Here is a 24,861-nt window from a genome sequence, read left to right as displayed (position 1 = left end):
ACTGCTGCAAGCAGGGGAGCAGCCAGCTGCAGATGAAGGAGGGTTTTTGGAGACGTCCCAGTGGGGCTGACGTGTTCAGTAACGGGGAACGTGCATCAACGCAGCTCTCCGGCGTGTCAAGCCGAGGTAGGTCACCCCCCTCTCAGGCTGGGAGAGGAGCACGAGGAGTGTGAAGGGATGAACGGGGACACCCGTGGCCAACATGGGTGATGGGGAGGATGCCACCACCGTAACGGAGCCTACGGCGGTGCGGTTACCCTTGGCAAAGCGGGCAACCAGCTCCGGAGCTGATGATTTTGTCCTCTCGCCTTGTCCTTCCCCTTTCCTCCCAGCCGTCCCACTGCTTTTGCCTCCACCCACAGCTCTTCCTCTTCTGTTTTACCCCAAACTCTCAGTTCCCCACTCCCTGCCTCTTTGTGCCTCCCGGGTTTTTACCCATTTTCCTTCTGCTTTTCTGTGTCTTCTGCCCACAGTGTCCTCCAGACTTGTCTGGGATCCTTGCCTTCTAGCTAGGATTTTAGCCACCACCGAACTTTTGCATGCAAACCATGGTGTGCGCTTGAGGTCTTTTAGATGTCTGAATGCTGCTTGAATCTACAAGTCAGCTGAAATGTCCCTTTGGGGAGTTTCACATCACCCACCACAGGCCACGTACTCTTGCCTGTTAATGAGCAAGCCTTGTGGTCTCCAACAGTCCTCCTACAGTCAATGCCAACAGAGGAACTCCTCCGGTTCAGAGCACGTAAGCTGGCTTCCTGCTGCGGCATGCTCCCTGCAGGACCCGTCCCTCTCTGCGGACGGTGCGATATTGTCAGTAAGCCTATGGCGTGGATCCCGGGGTTGCATGTACTGCCGTGGTCAGCAGCATAGGAACTTGACCTGAACTTACCCCACTCCTTACCCTCCCAGGCAGCTGCTGCCACTCAGAGTGCAGACATGATAGAGACAGCGTGCAGAGAAGTGGAAGTCATCAAGGAGGAGAAGAGGATGGTGCTAGGAGGCTGCAGAGAGTGGCTGGGGGGAGGAAGGCAGTGGCAAAGGTTATGGAAGAGGCTATGTATTGGCTATTTTAAAAGGAGAAGTGTTGGGACCTTGAGGCTCTTGCCCAAGACCGCAGAGGAAGTGTGCTCTAGAACCAGAACTGGAAAATGGATCTTCTGACCCTCTTCTGACCCTCAGAGTTCTGTGATCTCAGATCACCTGTCTTTTTGCCCTGCTGCTAATTAAAGATACAACCGAGTGAGAGCACCAACTAGACTTTGTGTGAACAAGTAGTATTCACCCAAGGGAAAGTCAAATGAGAAACTGAAACCTCACACTGAAGGCAGTTGTCTGCAATGGAACCATAACATGTGAACTTAGGAGTCACTCGTTTAATTAGTAGCTCTATAACCTCTATTGGTTTGTTTCTGCAGGCAAAATATCTACCATAGGCTGAGGGTGAGGTCCAGAGGGAACAAATTAGCCTATAGGAGAATATTTTCTAGGAATTTGCTAGTTGTCTTCAGAGGTGTGATACAAAGAGCTCTGAAACCTGAAGCCCAGCCTCTTTGCATCATTGCCCCACTTCTTTCCTTGCCCACTTCTGTTTCTAGTGTTAAAGGATCCCCTGCTATCTATTTTAACTTCCTTCGCAAGCCTGGATCCAGCCTGACTTTTGGCAAATCTTGCTTTACCGCTACAGTTCTTGACCTCAGAGACGTAGTTTTTTTGCAGAGCTGTGCTTTCTTCCATTCCTTATTTGTGTTTTGCCTTATAAAGGATTTTAGAGGATAGTTCAGCGACTTTTTAGCCGGCCAGTCCTTTCCTTTCTGTTCTTCCACTGTGATGAAGATTTCAAGGATATCAGATCCCGCATTGAGTCTTGAACAAATAGCTCTTTTCTTCACTGATCAGTTCTCATAATTCAACCAAGTTTGCCACTTTTAAATAAGTGTATTATAAAGATATTTTTGTTAATCCCTCCGTTCACTTTAAAGTAGATGGTCTTATGGTCACTAGATCCAAGGTTATTTCCTATGCCCAACTTTTAAAATGATGTCCTTAGGATATACCAAAACCAAGACTAAAATCAAATTACTTCTGTTAATTCAATGTCTGCTTGGTAGAGAAATTTGCCAGTTATTACATCAGGAAATCCGAAAGGCTGTTGGAGCAACTCCAGTGGAAGCCTCCATGATAATAGGGGGTTGGAGCACATGACATATGAGGAGAGGCTGAGGGAACTGGATTTGTTCAGCTTGGAGAGGTGGAGGCCAAAGGGGAGATCTTATTCTCTAGTCATGTAATGGGAGGATGTAGAGACCATGAGTCCAGACTCTTCTCAAAGGTGCACCGTGATAGGACAGGAGGCAAAGTACACAAGCTGGAACATGGGTTGTTCCGATAAGATATTAGGGAAAACCTTTTCACCATGGGAGTGGTCAAGCACTGAAATGGGAGCCCAGAGACGTTGCGGAGTCTCCATTCTTGGAGATACTCAGAACTTGACAGGGCCCTGAGCAGCTTGAGCTAATTTGGCCTGCTTTGAGTGGGGAAATTGGCCTGGATGACCTCCAGAGATTGCTACCAACCTGAATTATTCTATGACTCTCTGATTTTATCCTGTTGTTAGTAGCACACATTTTGTAGAATATATCCTGGAAGTTACGCTGTTCCGTAAGGACACAACTCCATATAAATCTTTGTGAAGGTAGTCCAGATGTTATGCAGCTATTTCATAACCCTTACCATTTTTTCCAAAAACAATTTAGACCCAGGTAGGGGGACAGCGTTGGCAAATGAATGATCCTGTCTGCAGCAGGTGCTGTTTGCTGTGAACATGCAGCCTGGTCTCTTCTGCAAGTGAACAGAATGTGTCGTTCTTCCCAAGAGTGCCCACCCTGCTTGGCTTGCGGAGACTGACCCTGCACAGCATGTGCAGGAAAGCTGGTGTACACCTAGCGATCAGGCACCGTAATTCTGCTGGCAGCCTGCTTGCTGTCCAAGTGAGCAGCAGCCAGGAACTGTGCTGTTTGGAAGCAAACTGTTCCTGCCAGTGCTTCCACAAGCATTTTCTTAATAAGCCTTTTTTTCGTTTTACAGTTGGTTTATTTAAATCATAACCTACCAGACAATCTCCCATTGAAAACCCCATACAACAGGAACTTGGAGACAAAGCTTTAAAGCATCATAGGTTTCTTAAAATCTACCTGCAGCTTCACTGAAATTGTTTGGAAACATGTCTAACCTTGCATGAACTCTGTTCCAAGGTGGAAATGAAACTTGAAAGCCCATCCTGTCATTCTTTTATGCAGCCCTGATGGCCTGGGTGTAATTTTTCCTTCTTTGCAATCTTGCAGATGATGTGTTTGAAGATAAAATGCAGAATGAGGTGAAGGCTGTCCTGAAAGAGAATGCCTTGATGAGCTGTGATGTGACCCAGGAGAAGACTGAGGTGAAATGGTACAAGGAGGGGAAGCTGATCACCTCAAGTGAGAAGTTCAGGGTAGAGTCGGAGGGCAAAGCACGGTGGCTGGTGGTGCATCAGGTGGAAAAGACAGACGCTGGCGAGTACACCTGTGAGGCTGCTGGCCAGAAAGTGGTCTTCCAGATGGTTGTCACAGGTGAGAGAAAGTTCTTTGGTCCATCCTTCCTATTTCTTGAATATTTAGGAAACTGATATAGATATATATATATATTTTATATATATATATAAAATCTTTGTGTGATTAATGACAAAGCAGCTAAAAGATTCTTTAAAAAAAAAAAATCACAATCCACATGTCCTTCCGATAGGTTTAGATGGATATCGTCAAGCCAGAGAGGTGGTTTCCAGTATTCCCTGTAAGCTATGATACAGAGTTTAGGAAACTTCAGCTCAGGGATGCACTTTGAATTAATCTCTCTTTTCAGAGCCAGAAGTTGTGTTTACAAACAAGGACAGGGTGCAGAAGGAGGTGCAGGCAGCCCTGAAAGAGAAGGCCACGCTGAGCTGCGAGGTGGCCCAGAGGGGGACCGAGGTGAAATGGTACAAGGAGGGGAAGCTGATCACCTCAAGCAAGAAGTTCAAGGTGGAGTCAGAGGGCAAATTGCGGCAGCTGGTGGTGGAGCAGGTGGAAGAGAAAGATGCTGGCGAGTACACCTGCGAGGCTGCTGGCCAGAAACTGACCTTCAAGATTAACGTCACAGGTGAGAGAAAATTCTTTGGTCCATCCTTCCTATTTCTTGAATATTTAGGAAACTGAATATCTTTCCATAAGAATCTTTCCTATTAGGGTTTAAATTTTTGGAGAAAATCATTGGGATAGCCTAGCTCTGGTAGGAAAATGGGCCAAGGAGTTAGGAATACAGTTCTCTTCATATTGTTTATATAAAACATTCTACAATCTTTAGGAGAGGAAGCTCCATCCTTTAAAACGTTTGGGAGCTAGCCATCACTGTGCAAACAGGGCCATAAAAAGTACTGATTTTTCCTCTCCATCCCTGTGAGGGATCTTGGGAAACTGCGTAGACAAAGATATTTGCATGAGAAGCGGTAGAGTAGGCGTAGCGGAAGATCACGCGGTGTGACGCGCAGACTAGGGGTGGGAACGAATTGCAACTGTAGGTAAGCTTGAGTGTAGCTCACAATAAACGCCGTTTTAGCATCTCTCACATTGAGGTCTGTGCTTTGTGGCCCTGCAGCAGGAAGCTGCAGTGCTCCCCTGGTGGCGCCATGGGACCGAGCGAGAGCGCGGCAACACATCCCCACACCCTGGTACAGCTAGGACAGCTCTGCAACTCGGCTGATTCTCAGGAAGTTTCAGAGCAAGGGCGTAGTGGAGAGCCAGAGGGTATCTGCGGGGTGCACCTTTTGTTCCTCTTGAAAGTGCTCATTTCAGCCTGGAGGGGAGGGTAGGAGACAACAGAGGAATGTAACAGTAAGCTTTTATGGAAGTTCAGGTCTCTAAGGCATCGGGCAAATGGCAGATAGGGGAAGAAAGTGGCATGGAGACTCATTCAAGGCGAATCCCTGCACTGGGACTCCAGAATGAGGGGATGGATTCAGTTTTCCAGCTCGCTCCCTACCTCCTAATTCTCTTGCTAGCAGCCTAAAGTAATGGACCTTCTGTAGGGGAAGGGATTTCACCAGTTGGATGTAAGGATGAGAGGTGGGCTGGGATTTTCTCAAGGTCGCATTGGAGATAATGCGCAGTCTTGAACACTTAAGTCCTGGTCCAGTGCCCTAAGTACTGTATGAAATGACCTAGTGCCAAGCCTGTGGGACAGCAGAGGCAGCAATCTGGAACAAAAGAAATCAGAGATATGGGGCTTTGACACAGCAGGAGGCAGTTGCTGCCGCTAAGAATTCATATGCTTTTACTCAACTTCAACCAAAAGAAATCTTCCCTTGGCTGGGGCCTGCCATCTAATGCTACTATGAACCATCCATCCAAAGTCCTAGCTTGCTGACACAGATATTATTAATCTTTGTGTGATTAATGACAAAGCAGCTAAAACATTCTTAAAAAAAAAAAAATCACAATCCACATGTCCTTCCGATAGGTGTAGATGGATATCGTCAAGCCAGAGAGGTGGTTTCCAGTATTCCCTGTGAGCTATGATACAGAGTTTAGGAAACTTCAGCTCAGGGATGCACTTTGAATTAATCTCTCTTTTCAGAGCCAGAAGTTGTGTTTACAAACAAGGACAGGGTGCAGAAGGAGGTGCAGGCAGCCCTGAAAGAGAAGGCCACGCTGAGCTGCGAGGTGGCCCAGAGGGGGACCGAGGTGAAATGGTACAAGGAGGGGAAGCTGATCACCTCAAGCAAGAAGTTCAAGGTGGAGTCAGAGGGCAAATTGCGGCAGCTGGTGGTGGAGCAGGTGGAAGAGAAAGATGCTGGCGAGTACACCTGCGAGGCTGCTGGCCAGAAACTGACCTTCAAGATTAATGTCATGGGTAAGACTGATACTCTTTTCAAAATTTCGGTAGAGGATAATAAAATAATAATTGTGATTCCATATTACACAATGACCCAATTGCAATAGTCTGGGCTCTACTGCAGTCTGTAAAGTTTATCTGATTTGCTGTGTGCTGGGTCTGGTATATACTGAAATATTTGGTTTTATCATGTCACAAAGGCTTGTCACATTCTTAAGTAGTCTATATAATAATAATTGCAGAAATGAATAGAATAGAAATAATAGTCAGCATGTTGTTCAAATCTTTCCCATTCCTGGGATCCCAAAGGGTGATTCTTGTGCACTGAACCTCTTGACAAAGACAAGCACGTGTGATAGGAGTGTACATTTTGCATGAAGCATGTCAAGGGAGGAGTAACATGAGCTCCACCAAGCAGCACGTTACCCCATTTACAATGCCGTTGAGTAGGAAGTCACAATCAGATAAGCGAGTCTGACATTCATTGTGTGAGGCTTGATCGGTCTGTATTGGAACTGCAAGTAAAACAGACTATCTGTAAAACACGCAAGGAATAAAGGATTGGCTTTGCCAGCCAAGAAAAGGAGGAATAACTTAAGAACCATCAGTGTGAGGACTAAAGACTTTCAGAATTTTCAAAAGAAATTTGGAAAGAGAGTGATGAAGAGGTACTCACCTGGGCTGTTCCAGCCACAGGCATTTCTGAGCGTAGTGCTGGACTAGCAGTGGTGAGCCTGAAACCAGTTGAACTGTGAGAGGAATTGCTGAGGCTTGATGAGTGTTAATCAGTAAAAAAGTGCAGATTAAATGAAAACTAGCCCAGACTGTTAGAAAACAAGGTGGCTAGTTAGATAGCAATTAAATAGGTTTTTTTTCTGCATTCTGCTTCATCTGTTTCTTCTGCATCCAGCTGTAAAGCCTCTAGTTACCACAACAAAGTTCTCCTCAGAAACATATTTTCTGGAAAACACAGAAGTACTTGGTCATGTGCTTTTCTGTTGTAGTATTTCAATCCTGAAATGAAATTCGTTCAAAAATCCTTTCCTTGTTAGATTTCCACACCCAGTTCTAAAAACTGAGAGGTTGGAATGTGCTCTGCCATTTGCAGTTTTAACAGCAGAATTTATAGAGATGGACTGAAAACTCAGCACTTTTTTGAACTCATGCTATTGTGTATTTGAGGTCCTAACCTTCTGAGATGCTTGTAACACTTCTGCTAGATGCTAAATGCCCCTTTGTCTTGAAAGATTCCTAGTACTTGGTCTTTTAGAACTGGATTCAGAAGGTTCCCAAACTGTTCTAAGCGTGTGATGTTGAAGGGAGTGTTGAAGTTGTAGACATGCTTGAGTACCTTGCCGCCCACAGTCCTGGGCTAACTGACTGCTGTAGGGAAATTGTATTCCTTTGTCTTTTGACCGTCACATCTGTGACAGTGGAAGAGACTATGAAGAGTGTTCCAGAAGCCAACAGTACTGTGTTGGGTTAGGATGGACAAGTGAACCAGGAGACCATCATTTCTGCTATGACATGTTACAGTTGTGTCCTTGATAATTCACTGTAGGTCTTAATGAAAAGATATTGGGGGGGGGGGTTGGTGATGTGCAGGAAAGATATTCTGTGGAAGTTTCTGAATTTGACATGTTTTGCATGCTTGCAGTCGTGGGAGTGGTATCAAGGACCCTTTGGTCCTTTCCATTCCTGGACTCTTACTCCCCTAATTTCCACGTTGCAGTTTGCTCACACAGAAGGGTAGATACTGTCCAGTGAAGACATTTGGTTTTAACATAAGTGGTAACCTTGATGTTTTCCAGGCCTGTGCACACAGATGGGTAAGATGGCCTCATTTGAATCCCTCTGTCAATATTCTCTCCTTTTTCTGCACTCAGAGCCAACACCTGTGTTTATAGACCAGGAGAAGGTCCAGAAGGAGGTGCATGCTGTCCTGACAGAAAGTGCCAGCCTCAGCTGTGAGGTAGCAGAGGACACAACTGAAGTGAAATGGTACAAGGATGGAAAACTGCTCATTTCCTCTAGAAAATTCCAAATCGAGACTCTGGGCAAAACCCGTCGTCTGCTTATAGAGCGGCTGGAGAAGAAAGATGCTGGCGAATACATCTGTGAGGCTGCAGGCCAGAAGCTGACCTTCAAGCTTGGAGTTACTGGTGAGTTTTCACTTTGGGCATGTTATGCAGCTTTGCTGGGTGGCTAAGATGAATAGTGATTATTCTGTACCTAATGGCCACGGTGCAGCTACGATCTCTCCTGGAGCAATATCTGTGAACCATGCTGCACATGAATTTGGCCATTTGAATTTAGCAGTGTTGAGGAGGAGAAACTGGTTGGAGACTCCTTGGCTAAAGCGATGCTAAATAGTTTTTTTTTGTTTGTTTATCATCTCCTTCACACACGTTATCATACAACCTTTTCCAGTGATGGGTAGCTGAAAATGAGCTGGAAGTGGGAAGTTTTAAAGCACAGAAATAGAGCTGTGGGGAAAGGCTGCTAAGAAAAACTAGATTGCCACTGTGTGCGCCCTGTTCTGGGGCAAAGCATTGTACAAGGTAGAGGAGAATGGGAGTAAAGCAAACAGATAAGAAAAGAGGCTGTAAATTCAGGATTAGCATATTAATATTTCTTCTTAATTAGATCTAGAATCATCAAAATAAGAGAAGAAAGATTATATAGGTAATTTTACCACTAAGAAAGAAGCATTTTATGAGTGGCAGATAAAATGTATATTTGCATTTCCTTTTCTTGGCTCCTCTTATAAGCAGAAGCTCTGAGTTACCTGACAGATTATTTTCTCAGCAAAAGATTATACCAGTCACAAATATTCATCCATATTTCCTGGGTTGTTACAGATTATGCCATGAACTGGAACCCTATTGTGAGAAGAGACAGTAACTGAATATTGCTGGGTTAAGGACCTGGAAATGAAGCTAATAGTTTGTCTTTTTTAATGCCTTTCCTAGAACCAGAGGCCAAATTTGAAAAGAAGGTTGTCCAGAAAGAGCCCCTCATTGTTCAAGAACATGAAAACATCACTCTGACTACTTCAGTAACGCCTGAAACTGCTTCAGTCAAGTGGCTGAAGGATGGAATAGAAATCAAGGCGAGCAAGAAGTATGAGATCAAGAGTGAGGGGGCTTCCCGGACCCTGACGGTGAACCTGGCTAAGAGCACGGACACTGCTGTGTACACCTGCTGCACAAAGAATGACAAGCAGGAATTCCAAGTGAAAGTGCAAGGTGAGCAGGCAGCTGCCCCCAGGTCATGTCCCTGCCTAACAGCTCCATTTCCCTCGCGGGAGGATAGAGGTGAAGGAGTCCAAACTCCCCCTAAAACTGCTCTAGGCTCAAGACCTGAACTGCTGTTGCTGCTACTGTGGCTCCCATGCCATGGGCTAGCAAAGCTCCTCCTGCCTCTAAAGACCCAGTTGATGTCCTTTGCTGGGCTTTCGCTCAAGGGAACAAGAAGGCCTCCGATGGGTGCTTTTCCTGGTGTTTGCTTTCCACAGTCATCACAGCATTCCTGTCACCTCCTAGCCTAGTGGCTGGGGAGCGGGCAGGGCTTTAGCTCTTCCCCACTCTGTCCTCCAGCATGACAAAGCTGATGAGGAAGATGTACAGGGATGTTGTGTGAGGGTAACGTTTGTAAGCTGGTCCTGTGGGAGGACCTAAGCAGGGCCTAAACTGTCGCCTCTGTTCCTGGGACAGTGCACAGGGTTGCTGCTCCCTCATCAAGGCTAAGGCTCTAAATTGACTGTCTCATCAGAAGGATGGGGTGCAGCTGGTGCTCACACAGAGAGGAGAGGGTTGATGTCCAGGACCAAAGGGCTAATTGGGCCCACTGCTGCAGTATCTGCCCCCAGGCAATAACTCTATATCCCTTTACTGTCCCCAACAGCAGAGCATCATAAAGTCCAGCCAAAGAAAGGAAGGTGCTGTGCAGTGCAGTGGCAGGGAGACACACAGGCTAGGGTTCATCTCCTTTCTCCTCAGACATCCACACAAGATGTCTACAGCTGGGATGCACCCCCTCAGCTCTCTTTGGAGTCAGCGGAGAGGAACGGTTGCTAGTAGGTCAGAATTCGTCCGACCTATTGAAACATCTACTTCAGGATGAGATGAATCACGCCCTGGATTCGTTTAACTCCACTGTCTGTGTCTCCAGGGACGGAAGAGACAAAGGTGGATGGGGCTTATGCCTCTACAGATTTTTTTATCTAGTCAGGCAAATGAAGCTCTGATGTGAAAGAACAGATGATCTCATTTGGTAAAAGATGAGAAAGAAAGAAAGGCAAAACCAAAGCCTGTTTAAGGCACTGTTATTGCTCTACAGAATAATATTAATAATAACAAAATTCCATGTCAGAGGAATCTCCCTAAGTTTCCACATCTCTGGTTTGTCTCACACCATGTTCACACCATGTCTCAAAGACATGCTCCTAAGTGTTTTCTTCCTTTCCATCAGCTCCCCGAGTGGTGAAATTCATTACGAGTCTCAACAGCGTGGTCTCTGAAGAAGGAAAAGAGGCTGTGTTCAAGTGTACCGTCTCTCCCAGTGATGCTGTGGTTACATGGCACAGGAATGGTGTCAAGATTGAAGCCAGCAAGAAGTATGTGATCTCGCAGAGTGACACCAACCACAGCCTGACGATCACTGATCTGACGGTGGAAGACGCAGCTGAAATCTCTGCCAATGCTGAGGGTGTAGAAAGCAGTGCCAACCTCAGGGTGCGAGGTAAGAGACAATAATGTCCCTTTGACAGGCTATCACTGATGCTGTGATCTCTGCTTTATATGGCCTTCCCCTTGACGGATTATATTCGTAGTAGGGGATTGCTGCTTTCAGTTTATTAAATAAAGATGCCCAGAATGCATGGGCCACTATTTTAATTCCTCCCGATAGCCCGTTTTCTGGATCCTGCACGTTTTTGCTAATATCTTTCTCCTTTGGCAGAGGCCCCAGTCTCATTCAAGAAGAAACTGGAGCCCAGAACAGTTGAAGAGAGGGACACAGTGATCCTGGAGGTTGAGCTGACCAAGGCTGCAGAGGTGAAGTGGATGAGGAACAAAACTGTGCTGAAGCCCAGTGAAAACATAGAGATCAAAGCTGAGGGAACGAAGCATATCCTCGTGGTTAAGAACATCTCCTTCGCAGAAAGGGGCTTCTACTGCTGTGAGAGTCCTGATGACAAGACCCAAGCCAAGATCAATGTGGAAAGTAAGTTGAACGGTTTCCCATTCTGTAATTCCCCTGGATAGGGTTTGGAGATGGATTCTGGTCTCTTCCATGACAATTACCCGTCAAATGACTGAGAGAAGGTGGAAGCAAGGGCAGTACAAAAGGAACAACTGGCTGCTTTTTGTTGCCTCCATCTCATTGCACCGGCTTTCAGTCATGCTGTCGACCATTAAGCCTCCTAGCTCATTCTTCTCCCTCCTCTGAAATTTCTCCCTCTCTGGTTGACTCTGTTTTCTCCATCTTAGGGCTTTTAGCAAGCCATTCCCTGTTCAGCCATCTGTTGCCCTAATTCTCCTCTGTAAAGCACCTCTTTCAGAATGTCTCTTTATAGTCAGTCAGGGTTAGAAAAACTACAAGAGCAAATCTTCTATCCGTGGGTGCTGCCCTTTCAAGTAAACGAATGGTCTCTTGGCTGTAGCTCTGTACTTGTATCCTCTTTCCTACATCCTTTTGTCATGTTTGTTACAGGATAAATGAAGACAGGATTTAAGCACTTAAGGGCTCTCTAATTTTGTCTTTAAAGCCCCTGCCACCAATTGGTGCTAAGTCATAAATAATAGGTAAGGAAGGACTTGATAACAGACTTCAAGTACCTAAAAGGCTGTTGTAAAGTGGAAGGGAACAATCTGTTCTCCATGCGGAAATAATGACAGGAAATAATGGGCTTCAATTGCAATGAGAAGGATCCAGGTTGTACAGTAAAAAAGCTTTCTGTTGGTTGGATGACTGAATAGAATCATCTGAAGAGGTTTTGGAGCCTCCATCATGGGCTTAAGAAAAGGTTAGTGAAATATCTGTCTGGAATTACATAAAGAGCTGAGCATGTCCTAGAGCAGGGGAGAAGGGCTGGATGATCTTTCTAGGTCTTTCCAGCCTCATGTTTTTGTGATTTTTTTTTTTTTTTTGGATGGTGTGAGTACATACCTTTACACAAGATGAAGAGACTGATTTGATGCATTGGTTCAGATCTTTGTTTTAGATTTTCATCAGTGCACAGAGGTCTAGGGCAAGGTTAAAATAGGTTAAGTTCTGAGTAATTGTGACTTTGCACTGAAATAATGGGGAATTTTTGGATTTGGGTGATTCAGCATCATCTTTTTGTTGTTTTGGATGTGGTTAGACCCAGATGAACAGGAATCTGAGCCCAGGAAAATATAAGCAAAAACTTCTGCAAAGTAAGCAAACTCTTGTAACTCATCTCTAATCTGCTTAGCTCTAGAATAGCCTTACGGTTCCCCTCTCTAAGATTTCTTGTACATACCGACTGCTTAATTTTAACTCCTGCTGCAGGACTTCTCGTGAAATAATTGGTAAGAGTCTCTCATGAGGCTGGAATCTTTGCCGTTGTCCTTTGCTTCGTGACTCTGTGCAGCTGCATGTGCCCTATAGCTAAAAGCTGCTTTTCCTCGAGGACACCTGCGATTTCCTGTCATTCCTCAAGTTAATCCACCTTAGTCTTTCTGCTAGTGCAGATGTATTTTGGTTATGCCCCTGCTGTGAAGTGTCTTTCTCTACTGGCTATTTGAGGAACCACGGGGGACTGAGATCCTGATTTAGAACTAGACTTAGGCTTACTGTTTCTGTTAAATGGGATGAACTGGGATTGTAGAGCGTAGAGCAGTGTAGCACTTCCATGTTCACAATGTCTTACTCCATCCTCTTTCACGTGTTGCACCCCAAAGCATTTTTTCAGACTCTGGGTGATATCCAGTTTCCTCCCAGCAAGGTGTTTCATCACCACTAGCTGTAGCTTCAGTTACTCCTGTTTGTAGGCACTGGCTGTTGCTATAGCCAAGTGTAAAAATGAAAGTGATGGAAGAGTGTTTGTACAGAAAGGAATTGGTTAATCCTGATTGCTACCAACAGTGTTTTACGCTGTTTTGGATAAGGTGAGTCGTGTAAGCATAAATGGGTATCTGACTCTGGTTTAGAAACTTCCCACTCTGAGGGAGGAAGGGGGAATTGGTACCAGATCATTCTGGGTCTTGTGCTTCCCAGACTTTCTTATCCCTTATGCTTAGTGTCACTATAAAAGGTAGCTCCACTGATCGACTGAGACTGTTTTGTGCAGTGACTGAAACTCAAGGTGATCTGAGATGAACCGTGAACACCTCATTGCATCAGGGAATGTTCCTGTCTAATTAATTTTATGTCGGGGACAAAGAAGTCCACGGTAATGGGCAAAAGAGATTCTTTTTGTGGATGCAACAGGAAAGGTGGCCATATGCAAGAATATCATTAGAACATATGCATTCTATATCCAAGTCCTCCAGAGCTCTCGCTCTGCTTTACAGCACAAGCAAAACTCTAAAAAGTATGAGTTTAAAATTATGTTCCATTTTTTGGCATTTAAGACCATGGCCTATTTTTTTTAGATGAATACATAAGAGCTTATATTGAGGTCAGCAGAAGCTTTTTAAATGCTCACAATCTGGGGAACTGGGCTACTATTACTTGGTGCTTGGCTTTGGACTGAGAAGCCTGATTTTAGATGACCTTTTTTTAAACACCAGACTGGACTGATACTCTTTGGCTTGAGCCTGCGTACAGTGCTAGGTAAACAAGGAATAATTATGTGAAACTATGTTGATTTACTCCAGTATAAAAGATGCTCAATCAAAAAATAAGGCTCTATCCTGATCTTAGGATGTCAGGAGAGCCTAAAAACAACTGAGCTGATCAAACCAACAGCCTGTCTGTGTGAATACTTTATTTTCAACTGTGACAAGGAGGAGATGTTTGAGGAAGGCTTCAGTATGTAAGTCATGGGTAAAGTGATCCTTCCTCTGATATACCTATAAACATTCAGCAGGGAAAAGCATAATTAGGTTAGTTAATTACAGCAGAAATTATACTGAGAACATGGGTATGAAATTTCAAATCCCTTGACATGAAATACAGTCTATTAAATCCGGTAAAAATTCCATCATTCCCCAACTGTCTGCTACTTTATAAAAGACAGACCTTTGCAAAAATGATTTTTTTTCAGTCCTATATACAATACAAGCTGAGGCTATGCCTAGGAGGTAACTTACTGAGTTAGGAATTGCTATTTATTTACTTGACGTTTTTGAAAATCACTTTCCCTTCCTCTCCAGAATAACTGCAGTTTGATCCGCAGCCCATTCACTGTTTGAAAGGTTGGAATATCTGTTAACCGAGATGAAAGGTTAGACTGTCACAGGTAGACTGTTTAGTTTGGTGAGCAAGGTAACCGGGAAGGGTTAGGGACCGGCTGCTAACTGAGATGAGAAATCGGGAATGGATGCAACTTCAAAGAGAAAAGCCGTGAGAGTTGGTGTCTTAGTTCGGGAAGGAAAGAACGAGCTTCTTCCCGCATTTGTGAGGTTCCAAACACGTTCTTGGGGCAAATTTGTGCTTATGCAGTTGAGGCCCGGGAGGGGACCGTGAACGGGGAGCCAGCGTGGTTTCCTTGGGAGAGGAGTTGGATAGGATCCCGCATGTGGAAGAATGGTTAAGTGAAAAGGGGCATGATCTCTTAGAAGTGAGCAATCCTGTCTTCACGATGGAGGGAGGATCCCACGGCTGTGTGAACTGTCCTTGAACATTCCTAGACCATTACAAAAGGGGAAGGCAAGTAGTGGTAAACAAGTCAAGGAGGGGGCCGACAAGCCCCTGCACGTGAACAGCAACTTTGCACCAATCATGTATTCGCTTTAGGCGCGTGAACAGAGACTGTAAACCAATCATACAGCTGTTGCTAGCACATGCTCTATCGCCTGTCTATATATACTCTGTGTAAGCTCTAATAAAGGGAGAACGACCATACTCATATTGAGACTCATCGTTACTCCAGGCCCGTCCCCCCACTCCGACATCTGGTAGCAGAGGATGGTTTACTTCCGTGACTACCGATAAGAGCTCCGAGACTGCGGTAAGCAGCGAGAGGACGGGAGTGGGGATTGTACGGCTGAGAGGAGTGCTGGTTGTATGCCGCTAGCCAACCAGACACTGGTCTTCGGGGTCGCTCCCCGCCTCTCAGGAAGCAGCAATGGAGGCTGATGCTGCTGCCACCTTGCTCGCCGGGATACTCTCTAAGAGAGGGATTGACGCCCCGGAAAAGCAGTTGCACCGATTGATTAAGCTAGGGCAAAAATGGGGTCATTTTTCCGACACCCATATGCTATTTTCCGTATCGGAATGGCGAGATTTCGGAGAGACAATGTGGCAGAAGACGATTGGGGGAGGCGAGAAGGAGGAGAGGGCAATAAGAGCTGTTTGCGCACTTTGGAACACCGTACTAGAGACTTTAACGGCAATGAGCCGGTCCGTCGGGGAGGCACTGCAAAGGGTGCGGGAGAACTCTGAGGGGGAGGCATCGTCAGCGCCGTCACCTGCTGCGTCCCAGAAAGCGGAGGTTTCCTCAGAGCCGGCCGGTCCGAGCTCCGAGGCGAACGCGGAAGTGCACCCGGAGGAGGCTCAAAGAGGGGCGGTGGCCACGCCCCTTGCTGACCTCATAGACTCGGGCGGGAAGGAGTGCCGACCCCCTCCTAGCGCTCCTCCCCCGCCGCTGCCTAGCAACAGTCCCCTGTACCCACCGTTGCCGCTGCCTGTGCCACCTCAGCGGCCGCCTCTACCCTCCTTCAACGAGACCACCCGCTCACGCCAGACTCCATCAGAGCACCCCCCACTGCTTTCGTCCAGCGAGTCTTCGGGGGACAACACGCCTGGCACCAGAAATAAAGTACCGCCGTCACCAGAAGAAACCGTAAGAGTGCTACAGGAGCTATCGGAACGCCTGAAAAAAGTGGAGCTGCAGGCGCAAGAGAAAGAGGGAGGAGTACCTCCCTGCTTAATGAATCCCCTCGCCGGACTTCCAAGGGAGTCCCGCTGGAGTGGTATTATCAAGGACGCTATAATAGAAGGACAATGGAAGCCTGTTGCGGGGTCCGAGGGCCCCACAGCACTGGCGTTCCCCGTGCTACAACAGAATGGTCAGGGGAAATGGGAACCACATGACTGGAAAATTTTACAACAAGCCGCCGAGGGTTGGGAGCCTGTAAGGCTCCGGCGGGGGCGACGCCTGGACTCCCAGCAGGAACAGATACACAAACACAAGGCACACTAAGGTCAATGCTGAGCGTTTATTACCTCTGCGTCTGAGCGGGGGTTCCCCAGCGATTTCCCGATCGAGGCAATAAAGGAGCGGGAGAGTCCCTGGCACCGCTGAGCGTCGGTCCATGGCGAGGAACACCGGGGGGGGGCACTATACGTGGTTTTGTGTACTACACACATGCGCAGTGGGCACATTGAGCTCATCGCTAATCTCGAGTCAAAGCCCAGGTGCACACCACACTGGCATAGGCCCAGCTACATGGCTATGGGTCAACATGTCCTGTTGATGCTCCTTTTCCCACGGAACGGTCTGGCTAGCTTCCATCGCCTATCTCCTTGACATTCTTCCGCACTTTCCCATACACATGCATATTTGGCCCTGTGATAAATTAATACCTAATGTAGATATAAGTGTATGTATTTATTCGTGTCCACACAATTCCTCAAAGCACTGTGTGTCCGTATTTTGCTTCAGCACTTGCAACTTTCATAAATAAAGAGAAAACTGGAGGAATTATCAGTCATCACTGGAAAACAGGCTGAATTTGTTTCTGAGACCTCTGAAGCCAACATCATGGTTAAGTGGTACAAAGATGGCAAAGAAATCACAGCAAGCAAGAAATTCACTTTGGAAGATAAGGGCAAACTGCATAAGCTTGTGGCTTCAGCTGTGGCGAAAGAAGATGAGGGAACATACACCTGCAAAACTGGAGATGACACTCTTATTTTTGATTTAAAAGTCTCAGGTAAGTTCATGATCAAAATTTGGGATCAGGTTGTATTACACACTCAGGACTTGGCTCATTATACCTGTTACTTCTTAGATTACCAGTTTTTTGGGCCAGGATTGCATAGTACTATTTCAGAGGCTCTAACCCTATTCAAATCCACAATGCAGGCAAATAGTATAACCATGCTGTTATGTATTCAGGTCAGCTCAAGGCTTTACTAGGGTTGGATTCATGACTCAAACCACCTCACTTGTTGGACAGGCTGAGAGCCATGTCTGGCCTGTATTCTTTCAGTTTAACAATTGCTCCACCATTTACGCTGTCTTTGAACCTCCTGACTGAAGTGGTACTAAAGTCTTACCGTGAAAGTCCTGTGTCCTCCTTTGACAAGCTTAACTTCTGATGCAGACAGTCAAGCACCTCCTGTTATTCCTAAAGGACACTGTGATCTCTGAGACAGCTACGTATGCTCCCTTAGGTACTGCAAGTGAAGCCATTAGCTGATGGCACGTGCCCATAAGCATAAAGCACGTGTAAAGCACGTGCCTATCAGGTCAAGTCCAAAAGGGAAATGCCTGCCACTGATGTATTCCGGTGCAGGACAGAGCCGGAGTATAAGATGGCACAAGAAATTCTTTGAAATGCAGTATCTGTGAAATTCAGCTGATTCAATTTGCGTAGCCTGGTGGGAACCTCTCCTCTAAAAGTAGTGTTCTGGCTTACGTTTTCAGCCAAATTTTTAACCAAGTCTTAAGATACACATTGAAACACCAGTGAAACTTTCTCACAGTGTGTCTACATGCTGCAATGCAATACAATTTAAGAGAAGTAACGGTTGAGTGTCATGCAAAGCTACGTGCTTGTGACCTGTACATCCATATTACTATGATGCTCTCCATAGATTAATTAGAAACTCAGCAGGGCTGATTGATCTAGCAAAGCACTGGACTTGAGAGATTGCTAGAGGGTGTACTGAGCTAGAGGAATTGCTTCCAGTTTCCAGCTGTTGTTTACTCAAGTATTCACTTTGCATCATGCCTCCAGTTCTCTTTGGTTGAGAATCCAATACTTTGCAATTTCACTTTGGGTGTAATTCATAGTCCTTGACTTTACTTATTGGAAAATTGCTCTAAAATAGTCAGCTAGGATCCATCTGAACTGGTTGATGCAGAGTAAAGGTACCCCCAGAGGACAATGTTTATGATCTGATGAGAGGTATTTAGGACAGATTAAAAAATATATATATTTTCTGGAACTGCCTTTACACATCAAGTGTAGAAGGAGTTTGCATGATTACCTGAAACAGGGTACCTAAATTTTTGATGGCTGAATGTAGGTTCAGTGGATCCCCCCTATAGCTCCCATTACAACACATCACGTGGTTCAGACAAATAAAATCAATATCTGCAAAATATCTGTGAATCCCTGTGAACTTCTTGGTGACCAGGGGCTGAACTACAGCCTGTTAACAACACTAGCTAGGACAACTTCCACCTTGTTTCATATTTCACCACAAAAAGTTTCCAGAGTGCTGATAAGAAGCACTGCACAATCAAGGAAGGAAATTAGGGCAGGGAAGTAATCTGCCTTTTATGGTAATGAGTTATCCCATTAATCTTGAACAGCAGGACTCTGGAGGGACTATCCTTCCTTGGTAATCTAATTTTTTAAAATAGATTGCTCCTAGTGATTACAATTTTTAATGAAATATTTGTTCCCTGATGCCACATGCCTGGCATGGGTGCAGCATACCAGTTGTCCTTGGGATACTTCTTAGCGACTGAAAACAACAGTTGCTGCAAAAAGAGATGCAATACTAAGCTAAGGTTGCTTATAACTGATAGCCTTCAGCTTGCTCTTCAGGCAAGCGCTGGTGTGGTGGAGTCAAGGGTATGAAATACCTGACATGCTCATCAGATACTGCTCGTTAGTGAGTGGCAAGGTGTGTTGGATACACTTTCTCACATTTCACAGACAAAGTACCTGTCTCCGCTTAGTTGCCTTCGCTTCTACCTTGAGAAATACATTGGCAAAAAATTAAATGGATAAAAGTGCTGTATCGTTGCTGCATACATGATGCATGCTGTTTGTGTGTGCATATGCACAGCTCATATATATGAGCGCCAGCCTATGCAGCCAGCAGGATGTGAGCTGAGGTATCAAAGCAGGAATCTCTACCGCTGGAGCTAAATGAGTTGTGAGCAGTTGCGAGTTCTCTGCTGTGAGGATCAGTTTCAGCAGGCAGATGTGACTCACATATTACTTGGTCCTCTTGAAAGTGGAGAATGTCTTATCAGTGAGATTACCCACATGTACCCTGATCTGGTCTGGGGAAGAATTTATCCAGTGGGACAGGTCATGTGAACGAGGGGTTGCAGATATGGGCTCCGAAATACGTAAAAGAAGGTTTTTCGTCACTTTTAACAAGCTTCTCAGAGACTTCTTAGATCTTCTCAAAACTGTCTGTGGACTCGAACGTCAACACATGTTCCCTAAAGCTTGCTTGAAATCAGAAACAGTGAGCGGTGATTAAAGTGTCAGTAACCTGAATGCATCTCAGCTTGATTTGAAAGAGCCGGGAAGCGGGACAGAGGAACGAGACTGAGCTGTTACTGAGAGCAGTTGTCTAAAGATGAGAGAAGGAGCTTGTAGCATCTGTCAGAAAGTTGGGGCATCAACATTTATGTTTGTGATGACACAGGAGCTGTGAAATAAAGCAGAGAGACTTCACCTGTGAGGCTTTATGATCTCATGATGTTGGGCCAGATTCTGCTCATGGCTATGTGTAGATACGGTTCTGTTAGTAGAAACCACCTTGTCTATGCTCTGTAGCAGCATGCATGCCTGATTCCCAGACAGGAGGCAAGAAATGACCGCACATTAGTTAGGTGGATTTTGGTTATGACTGCAGATAGGAATAGATCCACATCTATCTAGAAGCTATTCTCTTCTGACATAGGGCTAAGTATTAATGTCACAGTGTGCACCTGGTAGGCTGATAGCTTGTCAGGGTAGACAGGAGCAGGGTATCAGGAAGTCCACTTGCACTGTAGCTAATCACCACTTCAGAAGAATGAAAATACAATTACAAGCATTTTCCAATTCTGTGTATTTGACCAAAGCGTATTGAGTGTTATTTGTATGAAATTACATGTCGAGGACTGATTCTCCTGCCATTTTACTCATGGAAACAGTCACACTGAATGCGGTGAGGTTTATCATTGTTAATAAAGTATTCTCATATATATATATATATATATATATATATGTGTGTGTGTGTGTGTGAGAGAGGGATACACACACATATATATGATAGAATAGTTTATTCATATGTATACATATATTAAAGGCCCTAAAGAGACTATGAGCGTGAATTTCTGTATCCCAGACTTCTTTTTTATCAAGGCTTGAGGCAGCTTTTTTGCCTGGATTCATCCATACCCAGCTCCCAAACAGGAAACCAACAGATACCAACTCTCTGGATGATTTAGAACTTGGACAGTGAGTTTCCTAGTGCAGACACCTCTGCTGTAACTTGGAGAGGATTTTTCTGGCTGGTAACCGTAGTTCGTTGTCATCATCACGCTCAGTGACATCATCACGCTCAGCGTCATCGATGACAGACACACTGTCACAATTATGTTGCAACAGCACCTCCCCGCCACCCGTGCCTATATACATTTACTCCTCCGGCGCTGAGCAGTCAGCACGGTGATGTGACTAGCAGAGGAGTAACATCTTTCTTAGCCTCGTGCTGAGTAAGGCTGAGTAAGCCTGAGTCAAAGCAGAAGATGTTTTCTGCTTTGTTTCTTCTTATTATTATTATTTTCTTACTTCTTTCAGAGGAACCTAGGAAATTTGTAAACAAGCCCCAAGCGACTCTAGAACTAATAGTCAGTGCTTATGAGAACCTTGAGCTGCTATGTGAGGTGTCAGCAGCAAATGGAGCTGTGGTATGGAAGAAGAACCAAACTGAGATTAAGCAGGACCAGAAATTAGTAGTCACCTCTCAGGGAACACAGTGTAAGCTCACGATCTTGAACGTGACTCAGCAGGACCAAGGGAGCTATAGCTGTGAAACAGAGGATGAAAAACTAACATTCCAAGTCAAAGTCAGAGGTGAGAAAATGTTAGAAATGGCAAAGATAAAGGAATGCGCCGTTTTGGATAGCACCTTACCTTCAGGGGGTCATTTCACCGCCTCTCTGGGGTGAAATATTTCAGCTGTAGTTACTTGATTTTCAGCCAAGTGTCATACCAACATGTGTTTGTTTTTTTTTTTTATACACACATTTTTTTCTTTCATGACTAACTGCAACTGCAGCAAATGGTGGGCATGGAGGCTAATATCTGCACCTCTCGCAATCACCTGATGTGTCTGCAGAAGCACTCCTGCAGAACTACAGTGAAAGGCCATAGCAGCGATAGAGGGGTAGATAAAAAGGGAGGGGGAGGTGAAGAACTCTGGAGGGGGAATCACTGAATTTGAGTGACCCAAATAGGTAGAGGGGACAGCTGGACTATCAATGAAGAATTTTGTTTCGACATAAATTAAAATCTGATAGAGCACAAGTGGTAGATTCTGCAATTAGCAGAGAGAGATTGAACCTCGGAAACAGGTTGGGTCTGGTACATGGGAGAGCCATCTGAAGCATGGTCCTTGAGTAGCCTGGTACTTGAGGTCATAAACACATTGAACAGTTACAGACATGTTCAACTGGATTTGGGTTGAATTTAACAGCCTTTCATCCAACTCTTCCCCAAACATTTCTTTCATCAGAAGCTGTCACTGGATATGGAACTGTAGTTTTCAAGCCATGATAAGTGGTCCAACGCTGGTCTACTGAGTGATATTTACGCAGCAGCATTTAGAGGAACCTTATTTCGTTGTGTCTGTACTGAGAAAGTTGGGGAGTTGATAGGGGTGTACTGTCCTAAAAATTTTGAAATAGCTGCGCTAGATATATCCGTGGCCTGTCGAATCCAAAGGTGATGACTGTTCATTGCGAGTACTGTGTTTGTAATGACCAGTAGTGCGTCCAAAAATGCTTCTTTGTATTTTCATTATTCTCTTTAAACAACTTGATTTGGAGTCAGAGGATTTAGGCCTTTCACTCTGACTACAGTGGAGTTTCCTTTTGTCTCAGTATATTTTTTGCAAGATGTTCAGAGGTGCAGTAAACTTTATCTTAGGCTCCAGATGGCTATGGGCATGTCAGATACGTTCTGAGTGGTCATTTCTGAATTGGCTGATAAGAAGGGCTTTTTGTTTGTTTTATTCAAAGTAATAATACTGTGCTGCCTTTGTTTGTAGGCCAGATGCCTCCCTGTAAACTTTACAGTTCTTGTCTCCAATTCTGACGGAACAGGGAATCTGTTCTCTCTTCTGCTTTCCTATGGCATCAGGCACACTGGGAGCCTAATCCTGGCAGAGGTCTGGCACTTTATCAGCTATGTAGAGGAGCAACCGCACTGGGAATCTATTGACTTTCCTGCTTGCCCGCATGCTAGAGACCTGAAGTCCTTGCAGGACGTAGCTCGCGTTCTGTTCTCTTGTAAAGGTTGCAGTCTTTACTGCTCTCTTAGTGCCTTGGGGCATCCTGCTCTCCTCGGTCTTCTGTGAGCAATATGCAATTATGCATAATGCTTTGCTGCTCCCCGTAGCATATGCTATAAACCATCAGCTGTTAGGTGTCCCCACGCTGTGCGCTATAGACAGACTGTGAGTTGGGGACCTCAGGCTGTTTCTCCTGAGTTGCACAGCTCATGCTTTTGGCTCTGGAAATTGCCAGCTTCAATGCAGGATGGATAACAGCGAGGATAGGCTTGAGAGACGTCATTCAGAGAAAACGCAAAATGGGCATTAATAGAAAGAGCACGGCACGGTTTGGAGGGAGCTAGGTTCACGCTCAGCTGTTGATGCCAACTTGTCCATTAGTCCAGAGGTGTAGGGGAATTCAGGGTTGTTAGATTTGAATTTCTCTATCTGAGGGCTATTCTTAGCTGTCTGCCTCAGAAACCAAAGGTTTTCAGTTCTCTTTCAAACTGGATGACTTCATGGCTGCGCAGGGTAATGTAACACCTTTCCCCCTCTGTCGTAAGCGGAGAGTGCTTGCCTAGCTACAGTTGCTGTATTTCTCATGTGTACGACTGTAACATGACATGCGAGTCCCGCAGCTCATTGGAAAATGATCTAGTGTGAAAATCAAGAGGGATTATGAGTACTCTTTGAGTGGCTGGCTCCTTCATGCAGAAATCCTCATCTTACCAGGTTATCCCAAAGTGCTGTGGCTTTCCGAATCTTAATTTATCCTGTTACCATTGCGCTCGGAGAGCTTTTCAGAGCTCCTGTGCTCCAGTGTTCCACTGGTAGCACAAAACCTTCCCTTTTAAAGGACAGCTTGAAGGTTAGATGCTCAGTATTGAGTGCTGGGGGTAGCTACTGGCCCTTTGATTTAATGTAGGAAGAAGTGAATGCTGCACACCTTGTGGGCTGAATTAAATATGTGGCTGAAAGAGCTGATTCTGCAAGCTCATTATCTTGAACGTTCACTGCATGCAGTGAATTGCTTTTAAAATCCTTATATGAAGCGGGCCAAAGCTCTGGGGTTTGAAATCCTTTTTTCTCAGTGTTAGTGGAACTTCGTTAACCACTCCCACCTAAGACTTGGAAGTGTCATCTGCAGTGAATACTTGCTTAGCTTGAAAATAGATTTCTGAGGCAAATTAATGATTAGTGGCAGTCATTTGAAGTCAGTCGTTGTTATCTTTGAGATCAGTTTGAATCCAGAAGAACTACTAATCACAAGTCAGACTGATTAAGCTGATTAAAAGATTTAGTCGCATTTTCTCTCATTATAAAAATGTTTAATATTAAAGGAGGAGAATGCAGAACACAAGCAAGTAGCCTATCTGGAATATTCCTGCCCTGCTAATCTGTCATTTTAAACACAACACCCATTTACGCAGACTGATTTGGAACTCATTTGGTTAGTGTGCCATACATGTTCGTGGTCCAATTTGTAGACTGAGGCTGAAATGTTAATATTTTTGCAGCCAGTTTTGCATGCAAACCATGGTGTGCGCTTGAGGTCTTTTAGATGTCTGAATGCTGCTTGAATCTACAAGTCAGCTGAAATGTCCCTTTGGGGAGTTTCACATCACCCACCACAGGCCACGTACTCTTGCCTGTTAATGAGCAAGCCTTGTGGTCTCCAACAGTCCTCCTACAGTCAATGCCAACAGAGGAACTCCTCCGGTTCAGAGCACGTAAGCTGGCTTCCTGCTGCGGCATGCTCCCTGCAGGACCCGTCCCTCTCTGCGGACGGTGCGATATTGTCAGTAAGCCTATGGCGTGGATCCCGGGGTTGCATGTACTGCCGTGGTCAGCAGCATAGGAGCTTGACCTGAACTTACTCCACTCCTTACCCTCCCAGGCAGCTGCTGCCACTCAGAGTGCAGACATGATAGAGACAGCGTGCAGAGAAGTGAAAGTCATCAAGGAGAAGAAGAGGATGGTGCTAGGAGGCTGCAGAGAGTGGCTGGGGGGAGGAAGGCAGTGGCAAAGGTTATTATTGTTTTCCAGTGAGGAAGATCAACCTGATAAAAGGTCTTCAGCCTGTCAAAGTGTGTGAGAAAGGGACCGTCACCTTTGAGGTGGAGGTGTCGCACGAGGACGTGGAAGGAATCTGGCAGAAAGATGGTGTTCGGCTGAAGCCTTCCCCAAATGTCCGTGTTGATGTCGTGGGGAAGAAACATTCACTGACTCTCTCTTCTGTGAACCTTGAAGATGCAGGGCTCATCTCCTTCAAGGCAGACGGCATTCATTCATCAGGGAGGCTTGATGTGACAGGTACACAGACCCCAAAGTCTCAGGCTCTGATTGGTGTGGGAAGTGGGTCATTAG

The 24,861-nt window shown here is 45.4% G+C and overlaps 1 protein-coding gene across 1 annotated transcript in view; it reads left to right on the top strand.

The window, feature by feature from the left end:
• Positions 1-202: 202 nt before the first annotated feature.
• Positions 203-24,861, top strand: part of LOC136991353 (obscurin-like) — a 139,048-nt gene continuing 114,389 nt past the window's right edge. The window contains 10 exon segments of the mRNA XM_067292220.1: positions 203-229; positions 910-1,057; positions 3,342-3,605; positions 3,895-4,170; positions 5,644-5,919; positions 7,788-8,063; positions 8,874-9,218; positions 10,375-10,644; positions 10,864-11,127; positions 24,541-24,807. Coding sequence (XP_067148321.1) covers positions 203-229; positions 910-1,057; positions 3,342-3,605; positions 3,895-4,170; positions 5,644-5,919; positions 7,788-8,063; positions 8,874-9,218; positions 10,375-10,644; positions 10,864-11,127; positions 24,541-24,807 — 2,413 coding nt within the window.

Source organism: Apteryx mantelli, chromosome 2 (assembly GCF_036417845.1).
Source record: "Apteryx mantelli isolate bAptMan1 chromosome 2, bAptMan1.hap1, whole genome shotgun sequence".
Taxonomy (NCBI): Eukaryota; Metazoa; Chordata; class Aves; order Apterygiformes; family Apterygidae; genus Apteryx; species Apteryx mantelli.
Note: the sequence above shows the minus strand (reverse complement) of the source record. Positions and strands in the feature narration are given on the sequence as shown.